General features: G+C 40.9%; 1 protein-coding gene across 3 annotated transcripts; it reads left to right on the top strand.

Annotated features, from left to right (window-relative positions):
* The first annotated feature begins 3,107 nt into the window (after window positions 1-3,107).
* LOC110489729 (serine/threonine-protein kinase RIO3) lies at window positions 3,108-12,368 on the top strand. 3 transcript variants are annotated; one of them, XM_021562525.2, is made up of 13 exons: window positions 3,108-3,450; window positions 4,477-4,595; window positions 4,863-5,005; window positions 5,475-5,582; window positions 5,782-5,891; window positions 6,445-6,588; window positions 7,277-7,404; window positions 7,747-7,929; window positions 10,285-10,444; window positions 10,617-10,697; window positions 10,829-10,918; window positions 11,276-11,383; window positions 11,677-12,139. In XM_021562525.2, exons 1-13 carry the CDS (start codon window positions 3,415-3,417, stop codon window positions 11,779-11,781), a joined length of 1,515 nt encoding a protein of 504 aa, XP_021418200.1. In that variant the 5' UTR covers window positions 3,108-3,414; the 3' UTR covers window positions 11,782-12,139. The 3 variants fall into 3 exon arrangements, with proteins under 3 accessions (XP_021418200.1, XP_036799818.1, XP_036799817.1); XM_036943922.1 differs by having other exon boundaries at window positions 3,112-3,450; window positions 4,449-4,595; XM_036943923.1 differs by lacking the exon at window positions 11,276-11,383 and having other exon boundaries at window positions 11,677-12,368.
* Window positions 12,369-12,413: the final 45 nt, after the last annotated feature.

Here is a 12,413-nt window from a genome sequence, read left to right as displayed (position 1 = left end):
GTTCTTTGCTGGTGACACTGTCTGTAATTTATTTTGAATTCAAGGCACACGTAACCAGCATGGCTACAACAGTATTCTGCAGCGATATGCCATCCCATCTGGTTTGTACTTAATGGGACTATCATCTGTTTTTCAACAGGACAATGACCCAACATATGTCCAGGCTGTGTAAGAGCTATTTGACCAAGAAGGAGAGTAATGAAGTGCTGCATCATATTACCTGGCCTCAACAATTACCAAACCTAAACCCAATTGAGCTGGTTTGGGATGAGTTGGACCACAGAGTGAAGGAAAAGCAGCTCGTGCGTTGGTGGGAACTCTTTCAAGTATGCTGGAAAAGCATTCCAGTTGAAGCTGTTTGAGAGAATGCAAAGAGTGTGCAAAGCTGTCATCAAGGCAAAGGGTGGCTACTTTGAAGAATCTCAAATATAAAATCTATTTTTATTTGTTTAACACTTTTTTTGGTTACTACATGACTCCATATGTGTTATTTCATAGTTTTGATGTCTTCACTATTATTCTACAATCTAGAAAATATTAAAAATTAAGAAAAACCCTTGAATAAGTAGGTGTGTCCAAACTTTTGGCTGGTACTGTAGGTGCACACAGGCCGAGAAACAAATTCAAGGTGACAGACAGTGACATTCAATACTGCCTTGCACACTGTTGCCTGTAACTAGCTGAAATAGGGTTTAATCATTAGGCCAACAGTTGCAAACGAGAGTTTCTATTGGACAAATTCAGGTATATTTATCCCCATTTATTCCATTTGATTCCATTTTTAGAAACATTTTTCAACAGAATCAGCTAAATGAATACACCCCTGATCACCTATAAACACAGTTCACTTTCATAGCAGCCACGTTGTATTCCTTATCGCATCTATGTACTCTCTTCCCTTCCCTTTTGGACTTGCACAACACATCAGCTGCATGTGACCAGGTGAAAAAACATTTGCAAGCCAAACACACAGCCTACATCGTTGTCACCATATTAGCTAAAGTAATGTCATAGTCAGCATAGCTAATAGAACTAACACATTAGTAAACCCCCTATAATCATGCAGTAACATTACAGTGTACAGTCATTAAGCAGTGACACCGGCAGTCCCCGGTGGCAATAAATTAGTAATACCAAAAGCTTACCTTGACTTGAAAGTGTTCCAGTGTTGTGTTGGAGAGTCATAGCCAGCTAGCTAACATAGCATCCCTCTGTTTGAGCAGGGTGTTTGAGTAGGCCAAACTAGCTAGCTGCATTTGCATGCTAAGTAAGTGAAACTGAAAGTTAAAAAACAATAATAGACAATCGCTCTATTTCTATCTTACTTCTCCTTCATTTTGGAACAAATTAATTTGTTCAAACTGTTAAACAATTGTCTTTCTCTCTCTTTGTGAGTCAACTACTCACCACATTGTATACACTGCAGTGCTAGCTAGCTGTAGATTATGCTTTCAGTACTAGATTAATTATCCAATCCTTTGATTGGGTGGACAACATGTTAGTTCATGCTGCAATCAATCAATAAAATGTATTTATAAAGCCCTTTTTACATCAGCTGATGCTACAAATTGCTATACAGAAACCCAGCCTAAAACCCCAAGCAGCAAGCAATGCAGATGTAGAAGCACGGTGGCTAGGAAATACTTGCCAGAAAGGCAGGAACCTAGGAAGAGAGGAACCAGGCTCTGAGGGGTGGCCAGTCCTCTTCTGGCTTTGCCGGGTGGAGATTATAACAGTACATGGACAAGATGTTCAAACGTTCATAGATGACCAGCAGGGTCAAATAATAATAATAATCACAGTGGTTGTAGAGGGTGCAACAGGTCAGCACCTCAGCAGTAAATGTCAGTTGGCTTTTCATAGCCAAGCATTCAGAGTTAGAGACAGCAGGTGCGGTTGAGAGAGAGAGTTAAAAACAGCAGGTCCGGGACAATGTAGCACGTCTGGTGAACAGGTCAGGGTTCCATAGCCACAGGCAGAACAGTTGAAACTGGAGCAGCAGCACGACCAGATGGACTGGGGACAGCAAGGAGTCATCGGGCAAGGTAGTCCTGAGGCATGGTCCCAGGGCTCAGGTCCTCCGGGAGGGAGAGGGAGAGAGAGAGAATACTTAAATTCACACAGGACACCGGATAAGACAGGAGAAATACTCCAGACATAACAGACTGACCCTAACCCCCTGACACATAAACTATTGCAGCATAAATACCGGAGGCTGAGACAGGAGGGGTCAGGAGACATTGTGGCCCCGTCCGATGATACCCCTGGACAGGGCCAACCAAGCAGGATATAACTCCACCCACTTTGCCAAAGCACAGCCCCCACACCACTAGAGGGATATCTTCAACCACCAACGTACTACCCTGAGACAAGACTGAGTATAGCCCACAAAGATCTCCCCCACAGCACATACCCGAGGGGGACACCAATCCTGGACAGGAAGATCACGTCAGTGACTCAACCCACTCAAGTGACGCACCCCTCCTAGAGACGGGATGGAAGAGCACCACTAAGCCAGTGACTCAGCCCCCGTAATAGGGTTAGAATCCCGGTGGAGAGAGGGGAACCGGCCAGGCAGAAACAGCAAGGACGGTTCGTTGCTCCAGTGCCTTTCCGTTCACCTTCACACCCCTGGGCCAGACTACACTCAATCATAGGACCTACTGAAGAGATGAGTCTTTAATAAAGACTTTAAGGTAGGATAGGCTGACCATTCCATAACAATTGAGTTCTATAGGAGAACGCCCTGCAAGAGCTCTGATAGGCTGGAGGACATCCTCTGAAAGTTGTCATAATTACTGTGTAAGCCAATGGAAGGGGGTGAGAACCTTCTTTGCAAAATTGTTTGTTTTAATAAATTATATGGTGACGTGATTATATTTAGTATAGTTTTTTTAATGTTTTACAATTGTAATTTTTCTAAAATTCACTGAGGAGGATGGTAGGGTTTGGAGGGGTTTTGGGGGATGGGGAGGGTCTATTAGAAGGTAGTAGGGCTATTTTTATTTTATTTTATACGAGGTACTGTGTCAGGTAGGAGGATTTTGAAATGTTGTAAACCGTGATTGGCCGCACACTCCAGCACAATGGGTGGCGGCATTCACCTTTAAGGTTGGTTTGCGGACCGCCATTATGTCATGGAAGAAGAGAAGGTGACGTCATTTCCTTATTCAGGAAAAAGAACGTCAGTCAGATAATTTGCGCTGTAGCCCTTGAAGTCTTGTTATTTTGTGACATTAACGTTTAAATACTGTAGTAATTTGACTTACGCTAACACATTGACATTAAAGTTTTTATTTCAGAAAGCTAACGAAAGAGACTATCGTCGTAGCCAACAGTTTTGTACGTAGCTCTGCTTTTTAAACCTGTCCTTGCGCAAACATTATTCACCATCAAGCCCAACATCTGACTGTCATGGATCAAATATCGATCACTGCAGAAGTACCAAAGGTGAGTTGGTTAGCTAAGATTAGGTAGTCAGTCCGACATTCTGGACATGTAAAATGGCCCTGGTCGTGGCAAGAACAGAGCCTTTCAATAGTTTGTCTGGGAGAGGACATATAACATGATCTAGTTTTAAATACAGCTATAAGTGAATTGATCACATGATCTAGTTTTAAATACGTGAATTGTGAATTGATCTAACTAACACTGGCTTAATTCATACGTTTATCAACCAATACCAGCCAAGTTTGATACTAGCTAACAGGCTGACATGCTTCAAACGTTGGCTAGTTAGACAAGTCAGGGCATGTCCCTGGCTGCCTTTTTTTATCCAGTATGGCTGACAGGTAACGTTATAGCAAAGATTTAACTAAACCAAGATAGACCACAGCTTGTCGTTTCTATTGGGAACAAATGAGTCATATTGGTCAGAAAAAGCAAGGACATTGTCCTATCGGTGGTTATAGCACAGATGGTTCGCCGGATGTATAAATGTGAAGCATCCTTTTGGCGTTTCCACTTCCTACCAAATATGGGTTGTGAGAGGAAGCCCAGTGGCTGGCAGTTGGAGAAGATAGAACGAGATGGATTTTGGCCGACATTCTGCAAATTTCGCAACGATTAATTTTTTTCTCAATACAGTTCTGTTCCTCAAATTTAAATATGTTACGAACATAGTGAATTAAGTTGTAGACTTTACCTTTTGCCAAAGTTTCCCAAAAAGTGCGTTGTTTAGGAAAGGCGAATTTAGTTATTGCACACGCGCACTTCACAGAGCAGGCATTCCTTAACGGAAAAATGCAAACGTATGCTAGAACGCGCAAATGGGGTAACTTATTTGTTCCGTTTGAAACGTTTGGTTTAGTTATAAAAAATATTGGGTTATAATTAGTTTCACTAGCTTAGTAACTAGCTAATTGGTTACTGCTTTAATCAAGCACGTGGTACATAGATGTGCTCGCAAAGGGAAAAATCATGCTGTATTGTGTTTTGCCATTACCAAGCTAATAATGTGAATGAATGGCCCTTCAGAGTCCATGGGGTGCCACCACAACCAAGGTGGTGTGTCCCTGCTCCTTCACTGATGTCATGAGCGAGCAGCTGGCCAAACAACTGGATGATGAAAGTCATTCTTTCCCTGATTTCTCAAAGTAAGTCCTGTTAATATCACCTGTCTGTGTTATCGATTATCATGAACTTGTAAGGAGTTTTTAAAATGACATTTTTACCATCTAGTCTAGGTGGTGTACACTTCGGTGTTAATTGTTAGTGTCACTGTAAAGACAGGAAAGTTGCACCCTATATATATACTCCTAACAATTTAATGTGCCAACCTAATATCCTAATTGTAAGTCAAACCACTCTGACATTGGGTTATTTTTGAGAAGTATGTCCGATATCCTATGTCTCTGTTTTAGTGTCAGCGCTGCTCTGGATGCCGGTGAGGAGCGAGAGACAGACAGTGATCTGATGCTGGCTCAGATGCTGCAGATGCAGTTTGACAAGGAGTTTGACACCCAGCTACGCACAGAAGAAAGGAAGTTCAATGGCGATAGCAAACGTAAGCCTATGGACAAGTCCTGTATTAAAACCATACAGGGGTTGTCGCTATACCAGTATCGCAATACTCTGAGCTATCGTGGCAATGAAACAAAACATGAAGTGGATTTAATTCCTTGGGTAAAACACTTCTAATCTTAGAAACAAAGAGCATTATGTTGTCACATTTGTTTATTTTGCAAGCAATAGCATCCACAATTTTACATGACGTAGGTTTTTATAGGACCATAGAGTTTTTATTTTTTGCCATGGAAAATCTGGTATCGTAGGATCGTGATACTTGTATCGTGACAACCCTACGAAGGGTTGTGCTCATTCTGCATCAAATGGAAGACATTTTCAGTAGCAATATGTTTTAAAATATTTTCTGTTTGGTACTCTTAATAAACATGACCAAGTTTCTGGAGTGTAAAAAGGAATCAAGTGGGAATATGAAGAATTTGAGATATGATTGGTATATACTGTTGCAGTATCCATCTCCTTTGAGAACTATCGCATGGTGCACCCTTACGAGGCCAGCGGCAGCTCCGAGGATGAAGTTGATTGGCAAGATAGTTGTGACGACCCCTACAAAGCTGGTAAAGTCTATCACTTTGTCATTTTACACCTATACTAGTATTGTAGCTAGGTCCTATACATCTACTGTATACATGTAACAGGACAACGTCTTGCTGCATAGAATATTGGTGGCTGTTGGTCTTTTCATGATATTGGTGGTTGGTTATGTTAAAGCAATAGTTCAACTTTCTATATTCACTTTTGTTCAATGTATTCCAGACAAACCCACGATAACTCCAAGGAGAGGCTTTACTGGGAAAGGCAAGAACATCACTACTAAGCACGATGAGGTTGTGTGTGGCAGGAAGAATACTGCACGCATGGACAATGTAAGAGTTATAACAAGATAACCTTTACTTGGTAGCTTGGTAAATCTAGTTAACTTAAAGTTACTTTGATAAAGTAGTTCACTACTTCGTGAAAAATGATCGTATGTAAATCTGAAATGTCATTGACTACAAATTGCAAAAACATATCACTTTGGGTTCATATGTTAATAGAATGTGTAATTTAGCCTGCTAAACACAAAAATAGTTTCAAGTGAGAATTAGGTGAGTCTGATGCTGAAAAATAAATGCTATTATTGCCAACACCCATATTTTATTTTATTTTTGCAAAAAAAAAACGTGTAGTTCCTGTAGTTAGTTACACCTCTACGTGGCAAAAAAAGTAACCTAGCTACCTAGATTTTAATGTAGTTAAACTACCATCAAGAACTACATTTAGTTCACTACTCCCCAACACCGAGACATGGGTATTTAACATCATTAGCAGTTGTCTTCATTAGCTTTGAAATGTGTGGCTTGATGTGCATACACATTGATGTGAACATATTCTGAATTGTCAGCCATTTTGAAATCACCCTCTCTGTCTTCTTCCCAGTTTGCCCCAGAGATCAATGTGGGAGATGGGCTTGGCATGGACCTGAAGCTTTCCAATCAGGTCTACAACTCCCTCAAGCAACACTGCTACTCCGAGCAGCGTCGCAGTGCACGGCTGCATGAGAAGAAGGAGCACTCCACTGCTGTGAGTTTATACAAATAGTAGTGCTGGGCGATTTACAGAAACTTTTTTTTTTAAAACAACCAATACCGAGTGTTATATCCGAGTGTTGGAGAGTGCCCCTGGCTATCTGTAAATAATAAAAAATACAAGAATTGTTATCTGGTTTGCTTAATATAAGGAATTTGAAATGATTTTTTACTTTTACGTTTGATACTTAAGTAGATTTAAAACCAAATACTTTTAGACTTTTACTCAAGTATTATTTTACTGTGTGACTTTCACTTGAGTCATTTTTTATTAAGGTAGCTTTACTTTTACTCAAGTATGACATTGGGTACTTTTTTCCACCACTGTAAATGAGTGATAAGCAGTCATGGGCTGTCACTACCATCATGGCACTTTTATTAATTGTTTTATTCTGTGTTACTGCATTCAACCCAAATAATTGAAACTGTAATTAAAAACGTGATTATGAAAAAAGAATCAAACAAAACCGACCTCAAAAAGCACTAATCGCTCAGCACTAACAAGTAGCAAAATTCACCACTATAGAAGTCTTTGAATTTCAAAATAACACTGTGCTAAGACTTATACAATCAGATCTGTATTATTTTTATGTACTTTCATGCTTTCCTAATTCTCTCCTCCTGATCCTCATGATTCTTTGTTTTTTTCCCCCCTTTGTTTTTTCTCCCCTTGTCTCTCTAAGGAACAAGCAGTGGACCCAAGGACCCGTCTGCTCATGTACAAAATGGTGAACGCAGGCATTCTGGAGAACATCAACGGCTGCATCAGCACTGGAAAGGAGTCTGTGGTGTTCCACGCAAATGGGGGAAGGTGAGGGTGTCATCGTGACAAGTTGTTGCAAGAACCCACACCTTGAATTGGCTGACCCAAGGTTGATTGACCCTAAAGGTGTTGTTACCTGCCTGAAGATGAGTCGGATCTGAATAGAAATTTCCCCAACTGTGGTTGCCTAAGGTTATGGCATGACATTTACATTGTGATGACAATCATTGACAGAGATTCTATAGCAGTAGCCTTATTTGCTATTTGTCATTAGCCATAGTTGTTTTAAAATAAAAAACTATTACATGTTTTGGTACAGAGCTACTTCCTTAAATGTCTGTTAATTAAGTTTGTTTCAATACTGTTGCGTGTGTGTTTTTCCTCTCCTAGCATGGAGAATAATGCTGTCCCAGATGAGTGTGTGCTCAAGGTCTTCAAGACCACACTCAACGAGTTCAAGAACCGTGACAAGTACATCAAGGATGACTACCGCTTCATAGACCGCTTCAGCAAGCTGAACCCCCGCACGATCATCCGCCTGTGGGCTGAGAAGGAGATGCACAACCTGGCTCGGTGGGTGGTGGCGATGTCACCTACACTGAGTGTACAAAACATTAAGAACACCTTCTCTTTCCATGGGATTGACCAGGTGGAAGCTATGATTCCTTATTGATGTCACATGTTAAATCCACTTCAATCAGTGTAGATGAAGGGGGGAGATAGGTTAAAGAAGGATTAACCTTGAGAGAATTGAGGCATGGATTGTGAATGTGTGCCGTTCAGAGGGTGAATGGGCAAGACAAAATATTTAAGTGCCTTTGAACCGGGTATGGTAGTAGGTTCCAGGCGCACCGGTTTGTGTCAAGAACTGCAACGGTGCTGGATTTTTTTTTATCAAGAAAGCTCCACCACCCAAAGGACATCCAGCCAACTTGACATAACTGGCATTGGAGTCAACATGGGCCAGCATCCCTGCGGAAAGCTTTCGGCACCTTGTAGAGTCCAACGAATTAAGGATGTTCTGAGGGCAAAAGTGGTGGGGGTGCGCAACTCAATATTAGGAAGGTGTCCTTAATGTTTTGTACACTGTATATGGACCAACACCAATTCACCTGATTTATATCTAAACTCAATTCAAATAACCTTTTCATGTAGTTTTTTTTATATCAAATTATCTACAGTAAATGGCCAATGGCCAACCTACAGTGCCATGCGAAAGTATTCGGCCCCCTTGAACTTTGCGACCTTTTGCTACATTTCAGGCTTCAAACATAAAGATATAAAACTGTATTTTTTTGTGAAGAATCAACAACAAGTGGGACACAATCATGAAGTGGAACGACATTTATTGGATATTTCAAACTTCTTTTAACAAATCAAAAACTGAAAAATTGGGCGTGCAAAATTATTCAGCCCCCTTAAGTTAATATTTTGTAGCGCCACCTTTTGCTGCGATTACAGCTGTAAGTCGATTGGGGTATGTCTCTATCAGTTTTGCACATCGAGAGACTGAAATTTTTTCCCATTCCTCCTTGCAAAACAGCTCGAGCTCAGTGAGGTTGGATGGAGAGCATTTGTGAACAGCAGTTTTCAGTTCTTTCCACAGATTCTCGATTGGATTCAGGTCTGGACTTTGACTTGGCCATTCTAACACCTGGATATGTTTATTTTTGAACAATTCCATTGTAGATTTTGCTTTATGTTTTGGATCATTGTCTTGTTGGAAGACAAATCTCCGTCCCAGTCTCAGGGGACGGAGACTTTTCTCCGTCTTCCATTTCTCCGTTTTCCATTTTCTTCCAGAATGGTCCTGTATTTGGCTCCATCCATCTTCCCATCAATTTTAACCATCTTCCCTGTCCCTGCTGAAGAAAAGCAGGCTCAAACCATGATGCTGCCACCACCATGTTTGACAGTGGGGATGGTGTGTTCAGCTGTGTTGCTTTTACGCCAAACATAACGTTTTGCATTGTTGCCAAAAAGTTCCATTTTGGTTTCATCTGACCAGAGCACCTTCTTCCACATGTTTGGTGTGTCTCCCAGGTGGCTTGTGGCAAACTTTAAACGACACTTTTTATGGATATCTTTAAGAAATGGCTTTCTTCTTGCCACTCTTCCATAAAGGCCCGATTTGTGCAATATACGACTGATTGTTGTCCTATGGACAGAGTCTCCCACCTCAGCTGTAGATCTCTGCAGTTCATCCAGAGTGATCATGGGCCTCTTGGCTGCATCTCTGATCAGTCTTCTCCTTGTATGAGCTGAAAGTTTAGAGGGACGGCCAGGTCTTGGTAGATTTGCAGTGGTCTGATACTCCTTCCATTTCAATATTATCGCTTGCACAGTGCTCCTTGGGATGTTTAAAGCTTGGGAAATCTTTTTGTATCCAAATCCGGCTTTAAACTTCTTCACAACAGTATCTCGGACCTGCCTGGTGTGTTCCTTGTTCTTCATGATGCTCTCTGCGCTTTTAACAGACTTCTGAGACTATCACAGTGCATGTGCATTTATACAGAGACTTGATTACACACAGGTGGATTGTATTTATCATCATTAGTCATTTAGGTCAACATTGGATCATTCAGAGATCCTCACTGAACTTCTGGAGAGAGTTTGCTGCACTGAAAGTAAAGGTGCTGAATAATTTTGCACGCCCAATTTTTCAGTTTTTGATTTGTTAAAAAAGTTTGAAATATCCAATAAATGTCGTTCCACTTCATGATTGTGTCCCACTTGTTGTTGATTCTTCACAAAAAAAATACAGTTTTATATCTTTATGTTTGAAGCCTGAAATGTGGCAAAAGGTCGCAAAGTTCAAGGGGGCCGAATACTTTCGCAAGGCACTGTATAGCCATACAAAAAATTTGATTCCAAAGCTCCAACTGTGTATGGCTCATGGTCTCTCTTTTCCCCCCTCTACTCCATCAGTATGAAGAAAGCTGGCATTCCATGCCCCGAGGTGGTGGTTCTGAAGAAGCACATCCTTGTGATGTCGTTCATTGGCAAGGACCATGTGCCGGCTCCCAAACTGAAGGAGGCCATGTTGGGCTCTGAGGACATGAAGAGGGCCTATTACCAAGTGGTTCATGTAAGTGCAGCTTTACCACCATGCACTAACATACACATGGTTCTATTGGTATATAGTTTCATACGTTTTACTAATATGCCTGGTTGTAAGTGCTACTTCCATGAGTGTCCACAGAGTTACCCGGATCATTATTCTGGAGTACTTTGACCCCTGGATGTCTCTGTCCTTGCAGATGATGCAACAGTTGTATCAGGAGTGTAACCTTGTCCACGCTGACCTGAGTGAATACAACATGCTGTGGCATGAGGGCAAGGTACGCTATTCATCCTTTTCGTCTTAACCTTTTTTTTTATCCAGGTGGGTCAATCTACACATTTATTTTTACACTGGAAGTTCAGGCATGAGATTCTACCTTGAGTGGTGTAATCATCTTGTCTTTTGAAGGTTTGGCTGATTGATGTGAGTCAGTCCATCGAGCCCAATCACCCTCACAGCCATGAGTTCCTATTCAGGGACTGCAGGAACGTGGCCACGGTAAGTTAGCTCACAGTTATCCAAGTACTGTAGGTTTAAATGGGCTGTTATTATGTACATCTCACAGTAAATACTGACTAAAGTCCTGATTATCTGTCACAACAATTGACAATCCATTTGAATGGATAATATATTTAGCTGCCACTCCTCAAAACATGCAATGAATGTTGGTGGAAAATTAGCGAAAGTGGAAACCAATATGTAAACTATTCTTAGACCAGCTTTGTATCAGTGACAAGCTGTTGGTTTTAATACCTATATATATATATATATATATATATATATATATATATATATATATATATATATATATATATATATATATATATATATATATTTATTATTTATTCAACGCAGTTCTTCCAGAAGGGCGGGGTGTCTGAGTCCATGAACATGTACGAGCTCTTCAATGTTGTGTCTGGGCTGCAGCTCAGTGGTGACAGCGAGGCAGAGTTCCTTGCCCAGGTCAGAAAACATTGAGGCCCATATGAGGCATTTATTTCTCTGGTGAAGATGTATGTAATTGCATTGAATTTCCTGAAATGCATTTTTCAGGCAGTTTTAAAGTGGGCTCTCATGTTATCTAGTCCCACACAGCATCAAAATCTATCATGTACTAAAGTGCCTTTTTGCTGTGGGGATGTTTATACTGGAATTTGACCCAAATCCATCAAATGAAATTGTATCAAGTGCCACAAATGCATTCCAGAAACCTGGGATTAAAATAGTAATTTTCATACAAAGTTGTCGTTTTCTAGATTGAGGCACTGGAGAAGATGAATGAGGACCACGTGCAGAGAAGGGGCAAGAAAATGTACAACTTCAGCGACGGAGGACCTCCCCTATTACACGACGATGATTAACAATCAGATATTAGACACCATGAATAGTTACATGGAACCTGTTTGGGTGATTGTTTGAGAGAATGGGTCGAGTAAACCCCCCCATGGTCTCAGTGAGGTATGCAAGAGGTCGAAAGGTCGCTGCATCCTAAGATGGTGTCATAGGCTTCATTGGGCTAAAAAGGCTCCAAACCACCTTCCATGAAATGTCAACATCTCATTCCGTTACTACGGCTGTAAATGGAATGGATGGGGATGTCTGACGGGGTACATGACAGACTGCGTCTACATGCACACACAATAATTGCTTTTTAAATTAGAGTATTAGTAACCAGCATTCATGACATTATGAACAAGTTATCTTCTCAAGTAAACTGAGCTCGAATGAAAAGAGTTTTGCGTAATGTTCTGAATGAAACAAATTGTCATCCAACATTGTGATGGAGAGCCCAAAGTATCAGTGAATATTTTAATCATGAAAAGGGGCTGTCTTGACTGAAGACAGAATGAGTTGTTTTGCATTGAGGTCCGTTGTTCTTACAATGGAGCTGTCATGTTTGTGTACTCTGTCATTTCAATATTATGGTGGAAATAAATGGTAAAAATAAGTTATGCATTGTCATTTATTTTGCTTCGCTCTGGACAAATGGAGC

This window comes from Oncorhynchus mykiss, chromosome 15 (genome assembly GCF_013265735.2).
Source record: "Oncorhynchus mykiss isolate Arlee chromosome 15, USDA_OmykA_1.1, whole genome shotgun sequence".
Classification (NCBI taxonomy): domain Eukaryota; kingdom Metazoa; phylum Chordata; class Actinopteri; order Salmoniformes; family Salmonidae; genus Oncorhynchus; species Oncorhynchus mykiss.
Note: the sequence above shows the minus strand (reverse complement) of the source record. Positions and strands in the feature narration are given on the sequence as shown.

Bases quoted from the DNA above. Each gene is read 5' to 3' on its own strand.
- LOC110489729 (XM_021562525.2), top strand. From the start codon at position 3,415: ATGGATCAAATATCGATCACTGCAGAAGTACCAAAG. The intron at 7,405-7,746 runs GTGAGGGTGTCA...TTCCTCTCCTAG, and splicing joins TTCCACGCAAATGGGGGAAG to CATGGAGAATAATGCTGTCC. The intron at 11,384-11,676 runs GTCAGAAAACAT...GTCGTTTTCTAG, and splicing joins AGGCAGAGTTCCTTGCCCAG to ATTGAGGCACTGGAGAAGAT.